The sequence below is a fragment of the Anser anser genome (assembly GCF_964211835.1).
Source record: "Anser anser genome assembly, chromosome: 28".
Classification (NCBI taxonomy): domain Eukaryota; kingdom Metazoa; phylum Chordata; class Aves; order Anseriformes; family Anatidae; genus Anser; species Anser anser.
The window spans coordinates 1,756,564-1,778,593 of NC_139749.1; the positions used below are offsets into that span (position 1 = coordinate 1,756,564).

At 69.1% G+C, this 22,030-nt stretch overlaps 4 protein-coding genes across 6 annotated transcripts in view; 1 reads left to right on the plus strand and 3 right to left on the minus strand.

The window, feature by feature from the left end:
- Nucleotides 1-2,415, minus strand: part of INTS3 (integrator complex subunit 3) — a 39,483-nt gene extending 37,068 nt beyond the window's left edge. The window contains exon 1 of the mRNA XM_083813833.1: nt 1,816-2,415. Within this exon, the coding sequence (XP_083669959.1) occupies nt 1,816-1,914 (99 nt within the window). The 5' untranslated portion in view covers nt 1,915-2,415. The remainder of the gene's footprint in view (nt 1-1,815) is intronic.
- A 1,111-nt stretch (nt 2,416-3,526) lies between these two features.
- NPR1 (natriuretic peptide receptor 1) lies at nt 3,527-13,841 on the minus strand. Its single transcript, XM_083813413.1, has 21 exons — nt 13,092-13,841; nt 11,316-11,515; nt 10,904-11,017; nt 10,369-10,504; nt 10,029-10,120; nt 9,806-9,941; nt 9,629-9,713; nt 9,404-9,524; nt 9,225-9,299; nt 9,058-9,135; nt 8,866-8,970; nt 8,647-8,718; nt 7,879-8,038; nt 7,646-7,801; nt 6,723-6,891; nt 6,477-6,623; nt 5,844-6,036; nt 5,582-5,756; nt 4,176-4,274; nt 3,997-4,088; nt 3,527-3,733 (listed from the first exon to the last, which is right to left on the minus strand). The coding sequence occupies exons 1-21, from the start codon at nt 13,762-13,764 to the stop codon at nt 3,671-3,673; spliced, it is 3,141 nt and encodes a 1,046-aa protein (XP_083669539.1). The 5' UTR covers nt 13,765-13,841; the 3' UTR covers nt 3,527-3,670.
- Nucleotides 13,842-15,037: 1,196 nt separating this feature from the next.
- On the plus strand, nt 15,038-20,097 carry ILF2 (interleukin enhancer binding factor 2). Of its 3 annotated transcripts, none has more exons than XM_083813738.1 (15): nt 15,038-15,129; nt 15,737-15,776; nt 16,073-16,117; nt 17,134-17,238; nt 17,501-17,578; nt 17,782-17,884; nt 17,962-18,027; nt 18,140-18,256; nt 18,378-18,456; nt 18,603-18,690; nt 18,868-18,929; nt 19,106-19,220; nt 19,295-19,385; nt 19,686-19,855; nt 19,966-20,097. In XM_083813738.1, the coding sequence occupies exons 1-14, from the start codon at nt 15,125-15,127 to the stop codon at nt 19,844-19,846; spliced, it is 1,155 nt and encodes a 384-aa protein (XP_083669864.1). In that variant the 5' UTR covers nt 15,038-15,124; the 3' UTR covers nt 19,847-19,855; nt 19,966-20,097. The 3 variants fall into 3 exon arrangements, with proteins under 3 accessions (XP_083669864.1, XP_083669863.1, XP_083669865.1); XM_083813737.1 differs by having other exon boundaries at nt 15,052-15,129; nt 15,737-15,796; nt 16,075-16,117; XM_083813739.1 differs by lacking the exons at nt 15,038-15,129; nt 15,737-15,776 and adding an exon at nt 16,241-16,360 and having other exon boundaries at nt 16,093-16,117.
- Nucleotides 20,098-20,278: 181 nt separating this feature from the next.
- On the minus strand, nt 20,279-22,001 carry SNAPIN (SNAP associated protein). The gene is made up of 4 exons (XM_083813740.1): nt 21,588-22,001; nt 20,992-21,038; nt 20,770-20,888; nt 20,279-20,664 (listed from the first exon to the last, which is right to left on the minus strand). Exons 1-4 carry the CDS (start codon nt 21,929-21,931, stop codon nt 20,560-20,562), a joined length of 615 nt encoding a protein of 204 aa, XP_083669866.1. The 5' UTR covers nt 21,932-22,001; the 3' UTR covers nt 20,279-20,559.
- Nucleotides 22,002-22,030: the final 29 nt, after the last annotated feature.

Here is a 22,030-nt window from a genome sequence, read left to right on the forward strand (position 1 = left end):
CCGAGCCCACCGACGGCTCCCACGCGGCTCCGCGTGCCGGAAGAGATCGGCTCGCTCAGGAACGGCAGAACACAGCGGGGCTCGGCCGCCCCTCCCGTGCAAAACCCGAGGCCCGGTGGCAGGAACGCGGCCCTGGTGGCCCCGGGGACAAGCAGGGAATGTGGCGTAAGGCAGGCAGCAGGCAAGTTCCAGGAGGTTATTTCTGCGCGGGCATCTCTTGATTAAAACGCAAGCCGGGCGCACGGATTTGGGGCCTGATTTAGCGACTCCTTTGCATATCAAAGGGGCTGCGGAGCAGACGCTGTTGGGACAGGGGTCGACAGTTGTGCAATATGAAAGAAGACGTACCGGTCAGTAAGGCACGGATAATGCCTTTGTGGGACGGGCTTTGTTCGAGGCCCGGCGCCGGCATTATGCGGGAGCAATGGGGCAAAACCCATGAAAATCCCCGCTCTAAAGCGGACGAATTCCTTGAAAGGGAGGACAAGACCCCGCGGCTGAGAGACAGCGCCGGGAAAAGCCCCGGTGCGAAGTAAGACAACTTGTTGGCAGGTAACGCAGCCAATGAGCCACCAGGAGAGCCTGGCGAGGAAGCCCAGCACCAGACGAAGCCTTTGATCCGAGCCCCGCCGATGGGATCAGGGCTTGGCGTTTGCTTCTGGGGCCGAGCAGGAGGCAGCAGCCCGCTGCTGCGAGGCTGTTCGAGAACCCGATTTCTACCCCGGAGCAGTTTCAGCAGCTCACGTCCCAGCACCGAGCTCTACCAAGCCCCCTGGCCAGCCGAGAGGACGATTTCTCCGCACCAACACCAGGGACGAGATGTTTTTTACGAGCTCCAGCCCTCCCAGGCACCTCGCTCTGCCCGACCCGCGGCCCCCACCCCCAGGAAGGCTGCGGGAGATTTTTCCGAGCTTGGCACCGTCGAAACCTTGACGCGCAGCAACCACACGTGGCCCTCCCCTGTGGCTGGAGCTTTAGCACGAGAAACAAACCCGTGGCCCTCAGTCCATCGGCGCTGCCGCACTCGGGAGCGCGAACGACGCCCGAGCCTCGTTCCTTCGCGCCGAGCTTTTTTGCTGGAAACGTGACTTCCTCGCGGGGCGGGAGGCAGAACCGAGGAGAACTCTCTGGAAGCCCCCTCGTTCCGCCCACGGCACCAAGCTCGGGGCAGCCTCGGACCCTGCTGGGAAGGCTCCGTGCAGACCTGGCCGGGCCCCGAAGCCCACACGCAGCCCGCTGAGCGCGTGGAGGGACCAGAAACACACCTCGGGACCGAGCCCTTCCCGTCACCACCCTGTTTTTCCTCCTAAGACCCAAACCCAGCGGTGTTTTTTCCCCAAGCCATGCTGCTTCGGGAGCTTCGGACCCGCCGGTTCCCACCACGCAATAAAGACCCGGCCCCCCCCTGCCCCCCCCAGCTGCTTGGAGGGGCACACGGGGGCCCCGTGCTGCCTCGGGGACGGTCCCAGGGCTCCCCCCGAGCACCAGGGGTGAAGCAGAGGGGCCAGGGGCGGTGCAGGGCTCCCGGGGGGGCTCCTCCCCAGCCCCCGGTGGTCCTGGGCAGACCCCAACCCCTGCTCACCGCCCCCCCCCCCCCCCCCCCCGCTTCATGCCCCAGGCGAGCTGGGGGGAGGGGGGGTGCACTGCTGTAAATGGGGGGGGCTGAGAACACGGGGACGGTGTGTGTGGGAGGGGGTGCTGGGTGGGGGGGGGTGCTGGGTGTGGGGGGGGTGCTGGGTGCGCCCCCTGCCCGCTGCCCACTCCCTGTCCCCCCCCCCCGTCCCCCCCCCAAGCCCCCCCGCCCCGGGCACCTACCTCCTCCAACTCATCCTTGGCATCCAGAAGAGTGGAGACCAGCAACTTCCCTCCTCCTCCTCCTCCTGCCGCTCCCCCCTTCCCCTTCTGCAGCTCCATGGCTGCCGGGGGGGGCCCCTAACGGGGGGGCGGGGGGGCCCTACCGGGAGAGGGGGGCTGGAGGGTCGCGGGGGGGGGCGCTCACCCGACAGCAGCAGCCCCCCCTTCAGCCCCCCGTGCAGAGCCCAGCGGTGCCCCCGCCCTGCCTCTCCTCACCGGGGGGTGTTTTGGGTTTGTTTTTTTTTTTTGGGGGGGGCGCTGAGGGCGAAACCCCCCCGGGAGCCCCCCCCGCTCCTGCACCGGAGGGGGGGCGGCGGCGAACCGGGAGGTGGGGGGGGGGGCACCCCCGGCCCGGGGGGACACGGGGGGGAGGGGCACGGGGGGCGGCGCACACACCGGGGGGGCTGCTCTTCGACCAGGCCTCGGCCCCCCCTGCGGGCTGTGGGGGCACCGGGAGGCACCGGGGGGCGCGGGACGGAGGCTCCCGGTGAGCCCCGGGGGGACAAGGCCCCGGCGGGGGGGGGGGGCCGGGGGGGGCTCGGGGGTCCGAGCGCGGCCGGGGGGGGTCCGCGAGCGGGGGGAGGGCGGCGGCTCCGCGCCCCCCGCCCAGCGGCACCGGCCGGAAGTCACCGGGAGAGGGACGGGAGGGCCCGGCGGGAAGAGGAAGAGCCCGCCGCCGGAAGCGCCCGCCCCCGCGGCCGGCAGGCCAATGGCGGTGGAGAGCGGGGTTTGAGTGGCAGCGCCGGGAGGAGGAGAGAAGGGGCGGGGCCGCGCGCGGAGGGGCGGCCAATGGGGAGGAGGGGGCGGGGCCGAGCCGCGGGCGAGCCCCGCCCACTGCTGGGGGGGGCGCCGCGGGGTGAGCCAGGGCGGGGGGCACGGCCGGGAACCCCGGGACCCCCACGGGACCTCCGGGACCCCCCCGGGACCCCCAAACCCAACCCAGGGCGGGCACGGACGGGCCCCCCCCGAGACCCCCGGACCCTCCCGGGCCCCACAACCCCCCCCGACACCTCCGGGACCCCCCCAGGAGCCCCAAACCCCCCCGGAACCCCCCCAGGGCGGGCTCAGCCGGGACCCCCGGGACCTCCGGGACCACCAAACCCCCCCCCAGACCCCCGGGACCACCAAACCTCGCTCAAAGCGGGCACGGATGGGACCATCCCGGGACCCCCAACCCCCCTCGGGACCCCCCCAACACCTCCCTGCAACCCCCCCCCCCGTGGACACCCCCCCCAAGCCGTCAGCACCCCACATCCCCCCCCCCCAAGACACCCCCCCATCCCAAAACTCGCTGCCTGGGGTGCCCCCCCCCCCCCCAGCCCCCTCCCCAAATTCGAGCTGCCCTGCAAAGATTTGGTGCAGGGGACGCTGGGGGGGAGGGAGGGGGGCGCGGGGGTGGCACCAAGGTGCAGGGGACACCCAGCGCCCCCCCGGGAGGGTGACATGGGGTGTAGGGGGGGGACACCCAGTGCCCCCCCCCCGGGAGCAGGGGACACCCAAGCACCTGCGCACACACCAGCTTTATTACAAAAATCCGAGCTCCATCGCTCCCGTCCCGCCGCCCGGGGGGGGGGGCACCGACCCCTACCCGGGGCACGGGGCCATCCCCGTGTCCCCCCCCCCCGGCCACCGCCTGCTCCTCCGCGCCCCATCCCGGCCGATGCCCCCGCCGGCTTCGGGGTGCCCCCACCCGTGGAGCAGTCGGGGTTCAGCCTCAGCAGCGGGGCCCCCCCCTCCGTGTGGCCCCAGCCTGGGGTGGGTGGGTGGGGGGGGGGGGTGCCGGCCCCGTGGGGGGGCTCTGGGTGCGGTGGGGGCGTCAGCCCCGGGTGCTGCTCCCGCGCTCCCCCAGCAGCCAGTACGTCCTCACCTTGCCCTTGCCCTGCAGGAGAGGAGGGGGTCGGGTGGGGGGGGGTTGGGGACCCCCAGTGGGGCTGGGGGGGGGGGCACAGTGGGTGGAATGGGGGGGGGGGAGGGGGTGCAGGGGGCACCCATTGCCCCAGCAGGGTTGGGTGCAGGGGGCACCCATCACCCAAGGGGGGCTGCAGGACACGGATGCAGGTGGGGACCCAATTCGGGGGGGGGGAGCGCACGGGGGACCCCTCTGGGGGGGTCCCCGCTGAGGGGGGGGGGTCCGGGGCTCACCTTCATCTCCACGTCCCCCCGCAGCTCCAGCTCGAAGCAGCCGAACTCCTCCAGCACAGCCTTGGTCACCGCCGAGATGTGGATCTTCAGGGCTGGACGGAGGCGGCCCCGTCAGCACCCATGGGTGCCCGGACCCCTCCCTCAGCCCCCCACCCCCACCCCGGCCCCGCTGCCTTCACCTTCCCCGTTGGACTCCATGCGCGAGGCCGTGTTCACCGTGTCCCCGAAGAGGCAGTACCGGGGCATCTTCAGACCCACCACGCCGGCGCAGACGGGCCCTGCGTGACCCCCAGTGAGCCCCCCCGCGGCCCCCAGCCCTGTCCCGGCTCCCCCCCCCCCCCAATGGCTCTGGCCCCTGGTGGCCCCCTGGGTGCTGGTGTCACCTCCGCCCCTGTCCCCCGGCTCCACGTAGGGGGTGGGTGCCCCCCAGCCCCGTTGGGTGCCCCGTGCCCCCATCTCTGCTGGCCTGTGGGGGGCCGGGGAGCCCTCATCCCCAGTGACCCGCGTGGGTGCCGTGTCCCTGTCCCCACCCCGCAGACCCCCGGGTATGCCGTGTCCCCGTCACCATCCCTGCCGAACCGCCTGGGTGCCACGTGCCCAGTCCCACCCTTTTGATGCACGTGGGTGCCACGTCCCTGTCCCCATGCCCACTGACCCACGTGGGGGCCGTGTCCCCATTCCCACCCTTTTGACCCACGTGGACACCCCGTCCCCGCGCCGCTGACCCGTGTGGGTGCCACATCCCCATCTCCATCCCCACCAATCCACGTGGGTGCCATGTCCCCATCCCCGTCCCTGTCCCCGCGCCGCTGACCCACATAGGTGCCACGTCCCCATCCCTGTCCCCGTCCCTACTGACGCACAGGGATGCCACATCCCCATCCCCATCCCTGTCCCCACCGACCCACGTGGGTGCCATGTCCCCATCCCCACAGACACATATGGGTGCCATGTCCCCATCCACGTCCCCACCAACCCCGTCCCCATCCCCATCCCTGTCCCCACCGACCCACGTGGGTTCCGTGTCCCCGTCCCCACTGACCCCCATGGGTGCCACATCCCCATCCCTGTCCCCACCGACCCACATGGGTAGCACGTCCCCATCCCCATCCCCACCAACCCACATGGGTGCCACGTCCCTGTCCCCATTCTCACTGACCAACATGGGTGCCATGTCCCCATCCCTGTCCCTGTCCCTACTGACCCACAGGGATGCCACATCCCCATCCCCACCGACCCACGTGGGTGCCGTGTCCCCATCCCCGCCCTCATGCCGCTGACCCACATGGGTGCCACATCCCTATCCCCGTCCCCACCAACCCACAGGGATGCCACGTCACCCTCCCCACTGACCCACATGGGTGCCATGTCTCCATCCCCACCAACCCACATGGGTACCACGTCCCCATCCCCACAGACCCACATGGGTGCCACATCCCCATCCCTGTCCCCACCGACCCACGTGGGTGCCGTGTCCCCATCCCCGTCCCCATGCCACCAACCCACATGGGTGCCACGTCCCCATCCCTGTCCCCACCGACCCACACGTGTGCCCTGTCCCCATCCCCGTCCCCGTCCCGCTGACCCGTGTGGATGCCGATGCGCAGCTTGAGCTGCTGCTGCGGGCGGTGGCGGATCTTGAAGGAGCGGACGGCGTCCAGCAGCGCCAGCGCCATGCGGGCCACCTCGCGGGCGTGCAGCTTCCCGTTGCGCACCGGCAGCCCCGACACCACCATGTAGGCGTCCCCGATGGTCTCTACCTGCGGGGACGGCGGCGGGCCGTGGGGGTGCGCCGCCGGCTCCGGGGGCGCCCCGGGATGGGGGGCGCGGCGGGCGCGCGCCCTCACCTTGTAGACGTCGAAGTTGTCGATGATGGCGTCGAAGCAGGTGTAGAGGTCGTTGAGCAGCGTCACCACCTGCATGGGGGTGCTCTCGGCTGACAGCGCCGTGAAGCCCACGATGTCACTGAAGTAGATGGTGACGCTGTCGAAGGCCTCCGCCTGCACCGTCTCGCCCCGCTTCAGCTGCTCCGCCACCGAGCTGGGGGTGTGGGGGGGTTGGGGTGAGGGGGGGGTGCAGCCCCCAGACCCCTCCCTGGTGTCCCCAGCCCTGAGCTGTGTTGGGGTCCCGGGGGGCTCCAGCCTGCAGAGCTGCCCTGAACCGCTTGGGGGTCCTGGGGGCACCCCGAATTGTGAGCCATGGGGGAGGGGGGGTGAATGGGGGGGTCTCCAGAGCTTCTGGTCACCTCCAGCCCCAAGCCACCGGGGGGCTTTGGGGTCTCCAGGGATCCCCAGGTCCTCTGATCACCCCCAAGCCTTAGGGGAGCCTTGGGACCCCCAGCCCCTCCAAGCACCCCCAACCACGCACAGCACCCACAGGGAACACACTGGGGGAACAGGCAGGGGGTGCTGGCGTGGTGCCCCAGGGTGCTTGATGCCAGGGGGGTTACGGACGCCCCCGGCCCCCACCCCGGAGCTCACTGGGGCAGGATCTGGTAGAGCAGAGCCTCGGCTTTGCGCTTCTCCTCCAGGTAGGCCTGGGTGCGCTCCTCCACCAGCTCCTCCAGGTTGTTGGCGTACTGCTCCATGCGCGACAGCAGGTTGTCCAGGATGTTGCTGCTGCTCTCCCTGCGGGCAGGGGGTCAGCGCCCGCGGGGGGGGACACGTCGGGGACCACCCGGCTCCCGGGGCCGGGGGGGGGGTGGGCACGGCGGGAGGTGCAGGCACCTGTTGAACTTGCGGAGCTGGACCTTGATCTGGTTGAAGTCGGGGCGCTCCAGGACGTCCTCGGCCCAGCAGTGCTGCATCAGCTGGCCCAGCTCCTCCAGGTGGCACCCCACGCTGGCTGAGGGGCGGAAGCTGGGGCGCTCGCCGCTCTTCACCCGCTCGATGATCTCTGAGGGGCACGCGCCCGTCAGCAGGGCCGGCACCCAGCAGTGGCTCCAAGAAGCCATCAGCAGGTCCATGACCCCACAGCAGTGGGTCCAAGCACCCATCACAGCAGGTCCCAACACCCATCACAAGTCCAAGCACCCCACAGCAGGTCCAAGACCCCATAGCAGCAGGTCCAAGAACCCCATAACAAGTCCAAGACTGCATAGCAGGTCCAAGCATCCATTGCAGTAGGTCCAAGACCCTATAGCAGGTCCCAGCACCCATCACAGCAGGTCCAAGCACCGCACAGCAAGTCCAAGACCCCATAGCAGGTCCAAGACCCCATAGCAGCAGGTCCAAGACCCCATAACAAATCCCAGCACCCCATCGCAGGTCCCAGCACCCCATCGCAGTGGGTCCAAGCACCCATCACAACAGGTCCAAGCAACCCATAGCAAGTCCAAGACCCCATAGCAGGTCCAAGACCCTATAACAGGTCCCAGCATCCCATTGCAGCAGGTCCAAGCACCCATCAGAGCAAGTCTAAGACCCCATAGCAGGTCTCATCACCCCATCCCAGGTCCAAGCACCCATCACAAGTCCAAGCACCCATCAGAGCAGGTCCAAAACCCCATAACAGGTCCCATCACCCCATTCCAGGCCCCAGCACTCATCACAGCAGGTCCAAGACCCCATAACAGGTCCCAGCACCCATCGCAACGGGTCCAAGCGCCCCTCAGCACCTCCCCGGCGCCGTCACCCCATCCCCTTCCCACCTTTGGGGCTCAGGTCCATGCCCTCCACGTAGAAGACGCCGTTGCGCAGGGCGATCTCTTGCAGGATGATGCCGAAGCTGTACACGTCGCCCTTCTGCGTGCCCCGCGCCGGCGGCGCCTCCATCCGCAGCAGCTCAGGCGCCGTCCACAGCTTCTCTGCGGCACCAGGGACGGGGTCGGGCCGGGCAGGGACCCCGGGGACGGGGACGGCAGGGCACGGGGGCGCTGCTCACTGGCGAAGAGCGCGTGGGAGTCCTCGCCGTCGGGGGCCGTGCGGAAGCTCTCCAGCCCGTAGTCGGTGATCTTCAGCACGAAGCGGCTGTCCACCACGCAGTTGGAGGACTTGAGGTTCCCGTGGGACACGATGACGCCATTGTGCAGGAACTGCATCCCCTGGATGGGTGGATGGATGGGTGGGTGGACGGTTGGGTGGATGGTTAGGTGGACGGACGGATGGATGGATGGACGGACGGATGGACAGATGGATGGATGGATGGATGGACAGATGGATGGATGGGTGGATGGACAGATGGATGGATGGGTGGATGGGTGGATGGACGGACGGATGGATGGATGGGCGGATGGATGGACGGACGGATGGACAGATGGATGGATGGGTGGACGGGTGGATGGACGGTTGGACAGATGGATGGATGGGTGGATGGGTGGATGGACGGACGGATGGATGGATGGGCGGATGGATGGACGGACGGATGGACAGATGGATGGATGGGTGGACGGGTGGATGGACGGTTGGATGGACGGATGGGTGGATGGATGGACGGACGGATGGACAGATGGATGGATGGATGGATGGACAGATGGATGGATGGGTGGACGGGTGGATGGATGGTTGGATGGACGGGTGGATGGACGGGTGGGTGGATGGACAGATGGATGGACGGACGGGTGGATGAATGGGTGGATGGGTGGATGGGTGGAGGGCACTCAGACCCGGTCCCCCCGCCCCGCGGAGACCCCCATGGGAAGCAGCTCGTTACCTTAACGATGTCGTGGGTGAGGGAGTAGCGGAACATCCAGTCCAGCGTGATGCTCTCATTCTCCAGGATGTCCTGGGGGTGCAGGGGGGTCACCTCGCTGCTCTACCCCACCCCGGGCAGCCCCACGGGGCGATGCAGCCCGAAGGCAGGGTGCTGGCCCCGTGCAGCCCCGATGCTGGGTGACGGGCTCCTATCGGGGAGCAGGGACCCCGCTGGCACCTGGAGGCTCCCGCGGGGGCAGTACTCGGTCAGGATGCAGATGTTTGGGGGGTCGGTGCAGGCGCCGATGAAGCGGGTCAGGTGCTCGTTTTGGACGTCCCGCATCTAGGGGACAGCGGTCCGTGGGGCCGGGCTCTGCCCCGCTCCGGGGACCCTGCCCCGTGCCCCGTCCCCCCCACCGGCTCCACCTACGTGCTTCAGCTCGAACAAGACCTTGCGCGTCAGCTCGATCCGCTTGCGGTTGAGGTGCTTCACGGCCACCAAGTTGCCCTGGGGGCAGGCGAGGTGGTGGGTGCTGGGTGGGCGGGGAGCACCCAGTGGGGTGGTGGGCGCCCGGCCCCGCTCCCATGCCCCCGTACCTTGTAGTACGCCGTCTTGGCGTAGACCTGGAACTGCCCCTCTGCGGTCATCAGCGAGCCGTAGTTGGAGCCCCTCTGTGGGAAGCACGCGGGGTGAGCTTGTCCCTGTGCCCGTCCCTGTCCCCATCCCTGTCCCCACTGTCGGGGGGGGGGGGTCTGGCGACGTTTTGGGTGCTCACCAGCGACAGCGTGAGCTTGCTCCCGGCGCTGCGCAGATGCTTCTCCAGGCTGCTCATCTGCACGTCCTCCCAGCGGATGCGCCACAGCTCGGCCGCCAGCTCCTTCTCCAGCTGCAGCTTCCTGCAAGCAGGAGGGCAGGATGAGACCCCCGGAGGTCCCCCAACCCCCTGGGGCACACAGCACCGCGGGGGCCACCTCCTCCCTCCCCAGCCCGGTACCCGCACCTGTAGATGAAGAAGGAGATGATGGTGATGGCCAGGAGGATCAGGCTGACCACGAGGGACAGCACCTCCAGGGTGCTCAGGCTGGCTGCGGGGTGAGAGGAGGGCGGTGAGGGGCTCGTGGGCACCCCGGCCCCTGCCCCGACGGGGGTCTCCCCCTGCTGACCCCCCGCCGCTCACCCTTGCGGCACTGCGGGTCACTGTTGTCAAAGCCGCAGGGGGGGACGTCGGAGGGAACCTTGTTCCCCGGCCAGTGGATCTCGCGCCCCGGCACCATGTGGATCTTCTTGGTGGTGCCATTGTAGTTGGCTACGATCTGGGATGGGGACGAGACGCGGGTGGGATGAGGCCCCCGGTAGCCCCCTGGGGACCGAGGTGGCCCCGCGCTGGGGCTGGCTCTCACCTGGAAGTCACCGCGCACGGGGTCCATGTCCCACAGGGAGTAGTCGCTCTCCCGGTCCCCGTTCTCGTCAATCTTCAGGAAGCCGGTGACGCCTGGGGACGGAGGGCGAGGGGCTCGGGGACAAGCCAGGGACCCCTGCCAGGGGACGGGGCACGGGGCCAGGGCTGGCGGGGATGGTGGCTCCATCGTGCACCGGGCTGTAAATCTCCATCCCGCTGGCTCCGATCCCAAAATACCAGCCTGGGAGCGTGGCGGGCGGGCAGCACCCAGCCCTGCTGGGGCCGGGCACAAGGCTGGGTCCGGGATGGGGCTGGGGACAGGACGGGGACAGGACGCCCACCATAGAAGGTGCGGTTCCACATCTGGCGGGTGATGGCGGAGGCGTTGGTGATGGAGCCACCCCACTCCAGCGTCTCGTTGACGGCCTGGGCGTAGAGCAGCACCCCGTCGTGGAAGGCGGCAGCGATGAAGTTCATCTGGGGGCACGGAGCTGGCTGGGGACAGGGCACAGCCGGGGACCCGCATCCTCTTGTCCCCAGCAGCCCCAGGTCATCCTGCACCCCCTCATCCCCAGCAGTCCTGGCTCCATCCCGTGTCCCTTTGTCCCCAGCTCCCTCCCATGTCCCCTTTTTCCCCAGCTCCATCCCGTGTCCCTTTGTCCCCAGCTCTATCCCCTGTCCCTTCGTCTCTGGCTCCATCCCCGTCTCCACCTATTGTCCCCAACGTCCCCAGCTCCATCCCATGTCCCTGTGTCCCTGCCTCCATCCCCTGTCCCCCTGTCCCCAGCTCCATCCCACATCCCCAGCTCCACCCCTGTCCCCCAGCAGCCCCATCCCATGCCCCCCACCTTTCCCAGCCCTGTCCCCGTGCCCTACCAAGCCGTCCTTCATGGTGTAGTTGAAGTGGGTGAGCGCCTCCTCCTTGAGCCGGGCCAGGAAGGGCCGGTACTCAGGGTTTTCGGGCTCCTTGTAGGTGATGATGGTGACGGCCTGGGGCGGGGGTGAGCAGTTGGCAGCGGGGACGGGGACCCTGCCTGCTCCCCTCCGTTACGGGGTCCCCCAAGTCCCAGGGGCCGGGGCAGGCTGGCTTCGTGCTGCGCCTATTAATAGCTCCGGGCAGCGCTGGAGCCGGGACCTGGGGAAATTAATCTCGCTTCCTTCCTCCTCCGGGGCTGCCAGCAGGGAGCGGGCGGGCAGGGGAGGCTGGGGCAGCTCCGGCACTCGCGTGGGGGGAGAAGAGGACGCACGCGGGGGTCCCTGCCCGTGTGCAGCATCCCGGGGTGCTCACCTCGAAGGCTTGCCGGGCGCTGGCGTCATCACGGTCACCCCGCTTCCAAGGCCTCTGGGGCTCGGGGAAGTGGCTGCCCTGCAGGCTGGCCCCAAAGATGTCGATGTAGAAGAAGGCGTAGTCGCCGCGGGTGAGCCCCTCGCGCCAGGCTTGCAGCATCAGCTCCCGCAGCGTGTCCGGCGCACAGCACACGTAGACAACTGCGCGGGGCGAGACCGCTTATGGCACCGGACCCCCCACCCTGGGCGGTGAACCCCAAACGGGGACGGTGACCTCAGCCCAGCACCCCGAGTCCCTCTGCGCCTGGGTCTGGATTTGCAGCAGCCGGACCGGCAGCGATAATTAGGGCGATTTAATAACAGCCCCGTCCCGTTATCAGACCCGAGGGTCCCCCATCCCGCAGCGGGGGACGTGCCTTGGGCTGTGCCACCCAGCATGGCGTGCAGCAGGGACCGGGGGCTGCTGCGTCCTTGGGGGGCACCGAGCAGGACGCTGGGGGGAGCGGGGGTCCTGCGCCCGCTGCCCGCCCGCGTGCCCCCGCCGGGCCCTGCCCGAGGTTTCCTGTTTTCCTGACTCCGTTTCCTCCTCCGCACGGCCCCGATCGACGGCCGAGATTTATTTGCCGGGACCCTGGTGGGTGCCGCTGCCCTGCGCCCCCTGCCCGCTCCCCCCAGCAGCACCCTGGGGTGCTGCCCGGCGTCACCGGGCTGCCACCGCCGGGTCCCCAGACAGCACCCAGCAGGGACAGCAGGGTCGGGCGGACGTTGCCCGCCGCTGCCAGCCCCTGGAGCCGCCGTTCCCGGGGGGGGGGCGCCCAGACGGCTCCGGCCCGGCGGGAGCGGGGGGCCAGTGCCCCTGCTGTGCCAGCCCCGGGCAGGCGGCGCCCCCGGAAAGCGGGCGGCAGCGGGGGGGGCCCTGCCCGGGCCGCGCTCCAGGGCTGGCCGGTGCCCAGCGCCCCGCCGGGGGGGCTGCGTGCGGGGCCGGGGCGCTGCGGGCGTGCGGCACTCCCACCCGTGCCAACGCGTGTCCGGCCGTGCTGAGCCGTGCGTGGGGCTGTGCACACGCGTGTGGAGCCCCGCACGCCCGCGCCCCCCCGTGCAGTCCCGCGCCCCGTGCTCCCCGCGGGGGGGGCTCCGCACGCACCCGCGCACAGCCGGGCAAAGCCGTGATCAGCAGGGTCGGGCTGGGAGCGCCCCTGGGGAGCCGCGGACACCCGTGGGGAGCTGGGGGTGCCCGTGGGGAGCCGCGGACACCCGTGGGGAGCTGGGGACACACGGGAGAAGCTGGGGACACCCGCGGGGAGCCACGGACCCTGGGGAGCTGTGCACGTCCGAGGGGAGCCGCGGACACCCGTGGGGAGCCGCGCGCGCCCTTGGGGAGCCGTGGACACCTGTGGGGAGCCACGAACGCCCTTGAGGAGTCACAGACACGCGAGGGAAGCCGCGCCCGGCAGTGGCGAGCCGTGCACGCCCTTGGGGACCGCGCACGACCCTGGGGAGCCGCGCCCGGCCGCGGAGAGCCGCGGACACCCGAGGGGAGCCGTGCCCGGCCGCGGGGAGCAGCGCACGACCCCGGGGAGCCGGGAACACCTGTAGAGAGCCAGGAACGCCCCTTAGGGAGCCGTGCCTGGCCGTGGGGAGCCGTGGCCACCCGAGGGGAGCCGTGCCCAGCCGTGCCGAGCCGCGCACGGCCCCGGGGAGCCCCGGACACCCGTGGGGAGCCGCGGGGACCCGAGGGGAGCCGCGCCCGGCCGTGCCCCGCCACCCCCGCACTCACTGCGCCCCTTCTGCTTGATCTCCTGGATGATGAAGGAGTAGTTGCCCTTGTCGCGGAACACCACGTCCATGACGGTGAGGTTGCGCAGCGTGGGCAGCTGGACGTAGAGCCCCTCGGCGGCGAAGAAGTACGGCCGGTCGTCCAGCTTCTCGTCCCAGTAGACCAGCAGGGCGCGGCGGGTCCAGTTGAAGCGGCGGTGGAGCTGCACGCCCAGCTCGCCCAGCTTGCGGTGGCTCGGCCCGGCGCGGGTGGTGAGCCCGAATTCCTCCCGCTTGTCGTCGAAGCCGTGCGCCTCGGCCCCCGCCGTCACCAGCGGCAGCCGCCAGTGGCTGGTGAACCGCGCCACGGGCGCCGCCGTGTACACGCAGCCGGGCCCCACGAAGGCGGCGGGGTGGTGGGCGAGCCGCAGGTCGACGGCGGCCAGCGGGGCGGCCATCTCGGAGCACACCCCGTGCCGGTCCTCGCTGCTGCCGAACACCCAGCGCAGCGTGTGGCCGGCCAGCAGGTCGGCTCGCCCGTTGACGGCGGCGGCGGCCAGGCGCACGGCCGGCCCCACGCGCGGCCATGCCCACGGGTAGCTCACGTTGCGCTCCGGCAGCACCACCGCCAGCGTCAGCGCGGCCGCCCGGCCGCCCGGCCCCGCGCCGCACAGCGCGGCCAGCACCGCCAGCATCGCTCGGCCGCCCGCCGCCAGCGGCTCCCCGCGGCGGGCTGAGCCCTTCCTGGCCACCCCCCGCCCCCCCGGGCCGGTGACAAAGGGCTGCTCCCAGCCACCGCCGGTAACCCCTTCCTGCCCGGCCCCGCGGCACCGAGGGGTTCCTCGCAGCCCGGACCTCCCCCCCCCCCCCCCCCGCACACCCCACGCGGGAGCGGGAGCCGCGCGGATCCACGCTGCGGGGCGCGGGGGGCGGGAAGCGCAGCGCTCCGCCACGCCGCGGACACGGGTGGGACGCCCAGCGGCTGCCCCGACGGCCCCAGCGCCGGGCAGGGCGGCGCGGAACGCCCCGAACCCCCCCCCCGGGGCGCGGCGTGGCCGTGGGACCCCCCCCCCCACTCCTCCGGGTGCCGGCCCCCGTCCTGCCCCCCCCCCCCCCCCCCCCCCCACGTCTCCCACGCCGCGCCGGGCTCGGGGGAGCAGCGCCGGGGCTCCCCGCGGGGCTCAGCACCGCCCGCCCGCACCCACGCGTGGGGGTCCGAGGGATCCTGGGGGGGGGGGGGCCGCAGCCTCCGGCCTCTCCCCCCGGCCGAGGGCTCCGTGGGGGCTTCGGGGTCGCCGCGACCTCCGCGGGGGGAAAAAATCGCAGCCCTGCGCCGGTCACGACGGCCGCGGAGGCAGCGGGAGGGTGGCACGGAGAGCCCCGCCGCGGGACGGGCACGGCTCCGTGGGTTCGGCTCCGTGGGCTCGCCCCCCCCCCGGACACGCGTGGCCCCCAGCACACGGGAGGCTCCCGGGGCGCTCCCAGCACCGCGGATGCCCGCGGCCCGCCGGGGTGCGCCGGTCAGGGCTGCAGCGGCTCAGCGTCGTCGGGGAGAAGCACTAGGGAGCGCCAGAGGCTGCGGCTGTAATTAAATCCCTTAATTAAAACGGTAATTAAAAAAAGACACCCGGGACATGGAAGAAAATATAGTGCTAGCAGAGGATGGTTTCGATCCATCGACCTCTGGGTTATGGGCCCAGCACGCTTCCGCTGCGCCACTCTGCTATCGGTGTAAGCTTCTCTCCTTCACCCTATATAGCGTCACCCTCCGCTCCTTCACAGAGTGCGCATGCGCGCTGCTCCCTCCGCCCGCTCCATTCATGAACATTGCGCCCCCTCCAGCGGCCGCGGCAGGTCCGGCGCATGCGCATCGCGGCTCCCCCCCACTCCCGCCCCCTTCCCCGGGATCGCCTCGCGATTGGCCGCTTCGACCTTAGATCGACGTCGCCCTGAGCCAACGGCGTGCGGCTGAGCTCCGGCGGCGGGCGGCAGCCAACGGGCGGGCGGCTTGCTGCGGGGTGGCGGCGGGCGCTGGTTGCTGTGCGCGGAGGAGCCATGAGGTGCGCGGGGCCGGCCCGGGGGGCTTCGGGGCCGGGGGGGCTCGGGGGGACCGGGCCGGGGGGCGCTGGGGAGCTTGGGGGGGCTTTGGGGCCTGGCTGGCCAGGCCGGGGGGGCTCGGGGGGCCGGGCCCGGGGAGCTCTGAGGCCTGGGGGGGCTCGGGGGGCTTTGGGGCCGGGCCCAGGGGGCTTTGGGGCTCGGGGGCTGGCCCGGGGGGCTTTGGGGGCCGGACTGGGGGGGCTTTGGGGCCTGGGGGGGCTCAGGAGCGTCTGGACCGGGGGGCTCTGGGGGGCTCCGGGACCGGGTCGGGGGGCTTTGGGGCGTGGGGGGGGCTCGGGGGCGACTGGGCCGGGGGGGTCTTTGGGGGGCTTGGGGGCCAGGCAGGGGGGGTCTTTGGGGCCTGGGTGACCAGGCCAAGGGGGCTCAGGGGGCCGGGCCGGAGGGCTTTGGGGCTCAGGGGACAGGGCACGGGGGACTTTAGGGCACGGGGGGCGGGGCCAGGGGGGCTCAGGGGGCTTTGGGGTTCGGGGGACAGGGCACGGGGACTTTGGGGTTCAGGGGGCTCTGGGGCCCCTCTCTGACGCCGCTTTTCTCCTTTTTCTCCCGCAGGGGCGACCGAGGCCGAGGCCGTGGCGGACGCTTTGGTTCCAGGGGAGGCCCTGGCAGTGGGCGAGTCTGGCTTCTGCTCTAGCCAGGGGGGCTCCAGCAGCGCAGGCCTAGGGGGTGGGGGGCTGCAGCCGCCCCCTGTGGCGTGCTGCCGGGGTGCAGGGCAGGGCCCGGGGCTGGCAGTGTAGCACAGGGTAGCAGCGGGGGGAGTCGGGGGCGCGTTGAGCTTCCCTGTGTCTGCGTAGGGCCTTTCCTGCCGCTTGGGGCTGAACCTCTGTGGGCTGGGTGGGAGACGGGCGCTGCTGCGGAGAATAAAGTGCTTTTTTCTCTCCCCCCTTTAGGTTCCGGCCCTTTGTGCCGCACATCCCCTTTGATTTCTATGTCGTGAGTAAACCGAGCCCTCCGGAGCTGTTTGCAGGCAACGGCCGTGGGGCTTTTCCTTGTTTAAAGATGCCGGTTTAAAAAACGTTGCGTGCTGACTCCGTTTGATGGTTTGACTTCTTTTAGCTTACCCGGAGTAGAGGAGTTCACTGCAAATGCCGTTGGCTCAGTAACTAACCTGAAATACTTACTGTGTTGGTTTGGATTGTGTGGAGTACTTGTGTCACACGGGATGACTGGGATGCAGTTGAGTAATCGCAATCACAAAAACAACACCTTGATTGAGATTTTTCCCTGCTTCTTAAGGCACCCCACCACCTTCCCAAGCCCCCAGCTTCTGCCAAGTGTCCGTAGCACGAGCGTCATGCGTTACTGTGACAGCTGTCGCTCACCTGGCAGACGTCCTCCAGGCTGCCCTGTGGTGCTGGTCCGCGCAAGGACCAACAGGAACACGCCTCTGCCACCTCCTGCGGGAGGCAATCAATTCCTTCTCCTGCCGAGCATCTGTCCCTCACAGACACGCGACTCAGGGAAAACAAGTTCGCTCCTCCTTGGTTACCAGGCCCTGGGGCTGTGAGTGCTGTCACAGCAACCGCAACGCTCTGGCTGCCCGCAAACAAAGCCTTATTCTTAAGGGGCTGCCACGTAGCTAATAAAAGCCCTTGTTGATGGAGCCGTTCTTAAATTAGTCCCCCTCTGTCTTGCGCTGCTTCGTTCTTTGGCTGGGAAGCACCGCGCAGTGCAGGAGCTGCCCAGGTGGGCCGTGCTGGTGGCTCCTGGGCAGTTCCTGAGGATCTGCTGCTCTGGCGGAGCATGGCAGGGGGCGTGGGCAGGGCGGGCAGCTCCCGTTCACCCTTCTGAGAACAGAAAAGCAATGAGCTGAGAAGCGAGATTGGCAGTCACGAAGGAAACAAACCCTGGACAGTACAAAAATAAAAAGTTTAAGTCTCTGCCGGCGAGCAGGTTGAGGCGAAGTCTGTTTCTTGGGCACTGCGGTCTGATGTCTGGTCCCGTTTCAGTGCGAGATGGCTTTCCCGCGGGTAAAGCCCGCCGCTGATGAGAGCGCCTTCAGCGAGGCCTTGCTGAAGAGAAACCAGGACCTGGCACCGACTGCTGCTGAACAGGTGGCGTGCAGAAAATCACCTTGTCTTCTAGCTGGGATGCAGAGAGAGACTCGTTCAGAGAACGTAGCTGGCAGTGGCCGTGGCTAGCCTAAAAAGTAATCGTTTCTCTCTGAAATAAGTACTGCAGTAGAGGCATCCGAGAGATTTCTGGGACAATGCTTTCTAAATGAGCATTTAATCTTTAGTTTGCGTTTGTGCTGCGCTCCACGAGACCGTGTTGGTAACTGCTCGATTCTACCACCCATCTTGCATTCCTTTCCAGGCTTCCATTCTTTCCCTGGTGACCAAAATCAACAACGTGATTGACAACCTCATTGTGGCGCCGGGAACTTTCGAGGTGGTGAGTCGAGGCGGTTCCCTTGGGAAACTCGACGTGGGGAGATGTTTTAGGGGGATGCTGGTGGCCTAGCTGCCAAACCTTGCCCCAGGTGGATTACCCTGTGTTTTTTTTTTAGCCGCTCAGAGATTCCTGCTCTCTCCCCAAAACACAGCACGTGCGTTAGTTTTGCTAATTCTTTATTATTTTTTTTTTCTTTCCAACAGCAAATTGAGGAGGTTCGCCAGGTGGGCTCCTACAAGAAGGGGACCATGACGACGGGGCACAACGTGGCCGATCTGGTGGTGATTCTGAAAATCTTACCCACGCGTGAGTATCCGTCCCGGGGCTGCCGGGGGAGGGCAGCGCCCGCTCCTGCTCTAAGAACCTCTCCTCCTGCTCCCCAGTGGAAGCTGTGGCGGCCTTGGGAAACAAAGTGGTGGAGAGCCTGAGGGCGCAGGACCCCAGCGAAGGTAGGGCGCTTCCACGCGGCGCGGGGATCTGCCTTCCTGTGCTGAGGTGCTCCCGGGGAGCTGGTGAAGTCTTGCAGCCCCTCAGAGGAACTTGAATTTTCCTCCCCCCCAGTCCTGACCATGCTGACCAACGAGACCGGCTTTGAGATCAGCTCGGCTGACGCCACGGTGAAGATCCTCATCACCACGGTGCCGCCCAACTTGCGCAAGCTGGACCCCGAACTGCACCGTAAGGGCTCGGCTGGCCCGGCCCTGCGTGGCTGCCCTCACCGGGGGGGCTCCCCCCGGCCTCCCCTGGCACCCGCTCGCCTTTCGGTTGAAAAACCGGCTGTTTCCGCTGCTTCTTTCAGTGGACATCAAGGTGCTGCAGAGCGCCCTGGCTGCCATCAGACACGCTCGCTGGTTTGAGGAGAACGCTTCGCAGTCCACGTGAGTTTGGCCTCAAGTAAAAAGTTGGGGCTTTGAGGCCTGGCTGGAATCCTCCTCCCAGAGAACGGGGAGCAAGGAGAGCTCCCGGCCCTGCGGCAGGAACGCGCGTGATGCGTTACCAACTCTGCTCTTGCCGTCTTGTCCAGGGTGAAGGTCTTGATCCGGCTGCTGAAAGACCTGAGGATTCGGTTCCCTGGCTTCGAGCCCCTCACTCCCTGGATCCTGGACCTGCTGGTGAGCGCACGAAGGCAGGAGCTGAAGCTGCGCCAGCCGTGCTGCAGCTGCAGTCACTTCCCACAGCTGCAGAGCTCCGGCTCGGAGCAGCTCCTACCAGCTCCAGCAGGATTTGGGCTGCCCACCCTTCCCGTGCGGGAAGCCCGGCTTGTCCTAACGCTTCTCCTCCCTCCGCAGGGGCACTACGCCGTGATGAACAACCCCACCAGGCAGCCCCTGGCCCTCAACATTGCCTACAGGTCTGTCTCTGTTTCGCCCCTACAACCCCATGTTCCCCCCTCACTTTGGAGCGTGCCAAATAAAAGCGGAGGCCCCTCGGGGCTTCACGGAGCGCGCGGCGTCCCGGAGGGGAGGCAAAGCGGGCTCCTCGCGGAGCGGCCTGGTTCCTAAAAACATCGAGGGCTTGTCCTTGTAGGCGCTGCCTCCAGATCCTGGCGGCGGGGCTCTTCCTGCCCGGCTCCGTCGGGATCACCGACCCCTGCGAGAGCGGCAACTTCCGCGTGCACACAGTGATGACCCTGGAGCAGCAGGTGGGCCGCCTCGTCTGCCGCGGGAGAAGGGGCCGAAACCCGTCCCCGCCCTGACTCCCGCCCCCGTGCCGCAGGACATGGTGTGCTACACCGCGCAGACGCTCGTCCGCATCCTCTCGCACGGAGGCTACAGGAAAATCCTGGGCCAGGAGGGCGACGCCAGCTGTAAGTACGGACGGTGCGGCCAGGCGGGGCTTGGGAACGTTGCAGGGGAACGGGCCTGGTTCTGCGAGCTGCTGAGAAACTGTTTAATAAAGCCCAGGAGAGCGAGGAGGCGAAGCTGCAGCTTTGAGCGGCTGTTGGGGAGGCTGCTGGGCTCCAGGCTGGCGCTGCGGGGCGCGGTGCTTCCCTCTGCTGGCACCCGGCGCTGCTGCACGGCCCCGCAGCGGGGCTCGTCCTGCCCGAGGGCACCCCGACAGCTCTGGGGGGGGCAGTGAGCTGCCTGCTCAGCGCCGCTTTTCGCAGACCTGGCTTCCGAAATGTCCACGTGGGATGGAGTGATAGTGACGCCTTCCGAGAAGGCTTACGAAAAGCCTCCGGAGAAGAAAGAAGGAGAAGAGGAAGAGGAGAACCAGGAAGAACCCGCTGCAGGCGAGGAAGAGGAAAGCATGGAGACTCAGGAGTGACTCGCCCAGGTAAAAACCCGCTCAGAGCGTCCCACGGCACCCCCAGAGAAGGGAACAGGAGGGAAGGGTTGGGGCCGGGGCCTGGCTCTGCCCTCAGCGCTCCCTGCGGTGCCCTGCAGCACGCCTCGCCGCTGGACGAAGCCACGCGAAGGACCGAGCGCATCCTGAGTGAACGCAGCCAGCTGCCGCGCCCCCCCCCACCCCCTCGTATTTGTGTTTTTATAGGTTTGCATTAAAACCTCCCCCCTTTTGAGTGTGTTCTGTGTGCTCGGGGAGGAGACGCACGCCACAGAAAGGGCTCCCAAAAAGGGCTGGGGGGGGGTCCAGACCTCGACAGGCGCTGCCTGGGGGGGGTGCTGAGCCCCACGCTGGGTGGTGCTGGCAGCGAGCCCACGACCCGAGCAGCATTACAGACCCACACTGCTCCACTGGTGCGCGAGCACCACGCCGCCGTTTATTTCAGTGCCTGCACCCCTGGAACCGCAGCAGCCGCAGCCCCCAGCTCACTGAGCACCCGCTGCAGCACCGCGGCCTCGCTGGGGGGGGCTCCTCATCCCCCCCCCGTGCTGCGGACACGGATTCCTGCTCCCCTCGGCGGTGCCTGCTCCCAGCGGGGCAGCGCCCAGCGCTGTCGGTGCTGCTCCAGCTCCGTCCCAGCGCCCCAGGGAAGGGCGCAGCCGCCCCGGATCCGGCCCGGTGCTGCGCCAGGAGCCTCACTTGCCCGGCAGGCCCTGGGGGTAGCCGCCGGCAGCCTCCAGCATGGCTTTCCTCCGCACCGTCTCCTTGGCCACGCTGTGGTTCAGCCTCCGCAGCCGCTCCTGCTCGAGAAGGGTGGGGGGGGGAGCAGCAGCCGTCAGCACAGGGGGCTGGGACCCCCCCCCCCGAATGCTGCAGCCCCCTCCCCGGCCCTGCGGCGCTCTGACCTGGGCGTTCTGCAGGATGTTGTTGACCAGCACCACCCTGCGCCGGGCGTTCAGCAGCTTCTTCACGTAGGGGTCGAGGTCGAGCGCCACTTTCTGGTCCTCATTGATGCGGCACAGCTCTGCCGAGAGGAGCGGGGAGGGGGGAGGGGTTCAGGGCATGGGGGGCAAACCCCACCGGGCCCCACCCCAGCCCCGCAGGTGCCCCCCCCGGTGCCTCCTCACCTGTGGCCAGGCTGTCGATGTGCTCCCGCAGCTCCACCTGGCTCTCCCTGGGGAGGAGACAGAGCTGGGGGCAAGGACCTGGAACCCGTCCCGCACCCCCAGCCCCTACCGACCCCAATCCTCCCCCCGCCCCGCGCCCCCCTGCCCGAGCCCTCCGTACCCCCCACGCCCCTCCAGCAGGGTCCGTGTCGTTCCCCCCCCCCCCCCATTACCGACACCCTGAGGCCCCCCAGGCACCCCAAAGGCCCCCAGCCCCGGTCCCCCACCCCAGTGGGGACCCGCCCTCACCCCCCCACCGCTGCCAGGTGCCCCCCAAAGCCCCTCACGGCCCAAAACTGCCCCGGCCCGGCGGCCCTGGCCCCGGTCCTCGGCTCCGGTGCCGGTCCCGTGACCCCATTCCCGGTCCCGTTCCCAGCTCTCGGCCCTGGTCCCGGTCCCGTTCTCGGCACGCCCCCATCCCCCCCCGTCCCCGCTCCTGGCCCCACGGCCCCGTTCCCGGTCCCGTTCCCGACCCTCATCCCTGGTCCCGGTCCCGTTCTCCGCCTCCCCCGTGCCCTGCCCTGCCCGGTGCCGGTCCCGGTCCCCCGTTCCCGGACCTGACGGCGTGCACGTGCCCGTCGAGCTGCCGCACCGCCGGCCGCAGGAACTGCAGCAGCCCCTCAGCGAACAGCTCCCGCGCCGCCGGCCCGCCGCCCCCCGCCGCCGCCGCCGCCGCCGCCATCTTGGCGCCGCCGCCGCGCGGACCCACGGGAAATGGCGGCGGGGCCGCCGCGCGCGAGGGGCGCCGGGAAATGGAGTCCGCGCCGTCCTCCCACAGCCACTTCCGGCCCGCGCCGCGGGGGCCGCTGGGAAATGTAGTTCGGGGGCGCCGCCCTGCGCAGCGCCGAGCACCGCGGGTAGCGCAGAGCCTGCGGCCAACGCCCACGGACGAGCAGCGCATTTTTGGGTAGTTTCGTCTTTTTTTTTTCTCCTTTTTTTTTTCTTTTTTCCTTTCCTTTTTTTTTTCTTTCCTTTTTTTCCCCTTTTCCCTTTTTTTCCC

Coding starts and splice junctions, on each gene's coding strand:
- ILF2 (XM_083813737.1), top strand. Junction 15,797..16,074: donor AGGGGAGGCCCTGGCAGTGG/GCGAGTCTGGCT, acceptor TCCCCCCTTTAG/GTTCCGGCCCTTTGTGCCGC. Junction 17,239..17,500: donor CACCGACTGCTGCTGAACAG/GTGGCGTGCAGA, acceptor ATTCCTTTCCAG/GCTTCCATTCTTTCCCTGGT.
- SNAPIN (XM_083813740.1), bottom strand. CDS start 21,931: ATGCGCTGCTCGTCCGTGGGCGTTGGCCGCAGGCTCTGCGCTACCCGC. Junction 20,889..20,991: donor CATCGACAGCCTGGCCACAG/GTGAGGAGGCAC, acceptor TCCTCTCGGCAG/AGCTGTGCCGCATCAATGAG. Junction 20,665..20,769: donor ACATCCTGCAGAACGCCCAG/GTCAGAGCGCCG, acceptor CTTCTCGAGCAG/GAGCGGCTGCGGAGGCTGAA.
- NPR1 (XM_083813413.1), bottom strand. CDS start 13,764: ATGCTGGCGGTGCTGGCCGCGCTGTGCGGCGCGGGGCCGGGCGGCCGG. Junction 10,505..10,903: donor ACACCATGAAGGACGGCTTG/GTAGGGCACGGG, acceptor CCGTGCCCCCAG/ATGAACTTCATCGCTGCCGC. Junction 9,714..9,805: donor TGACCCGCAGTGCCGCAAGG/GTGAGCGGCGGG, acceptor CTCACCCCGCAG/CCAGCCTGAGCACCCTGGAG.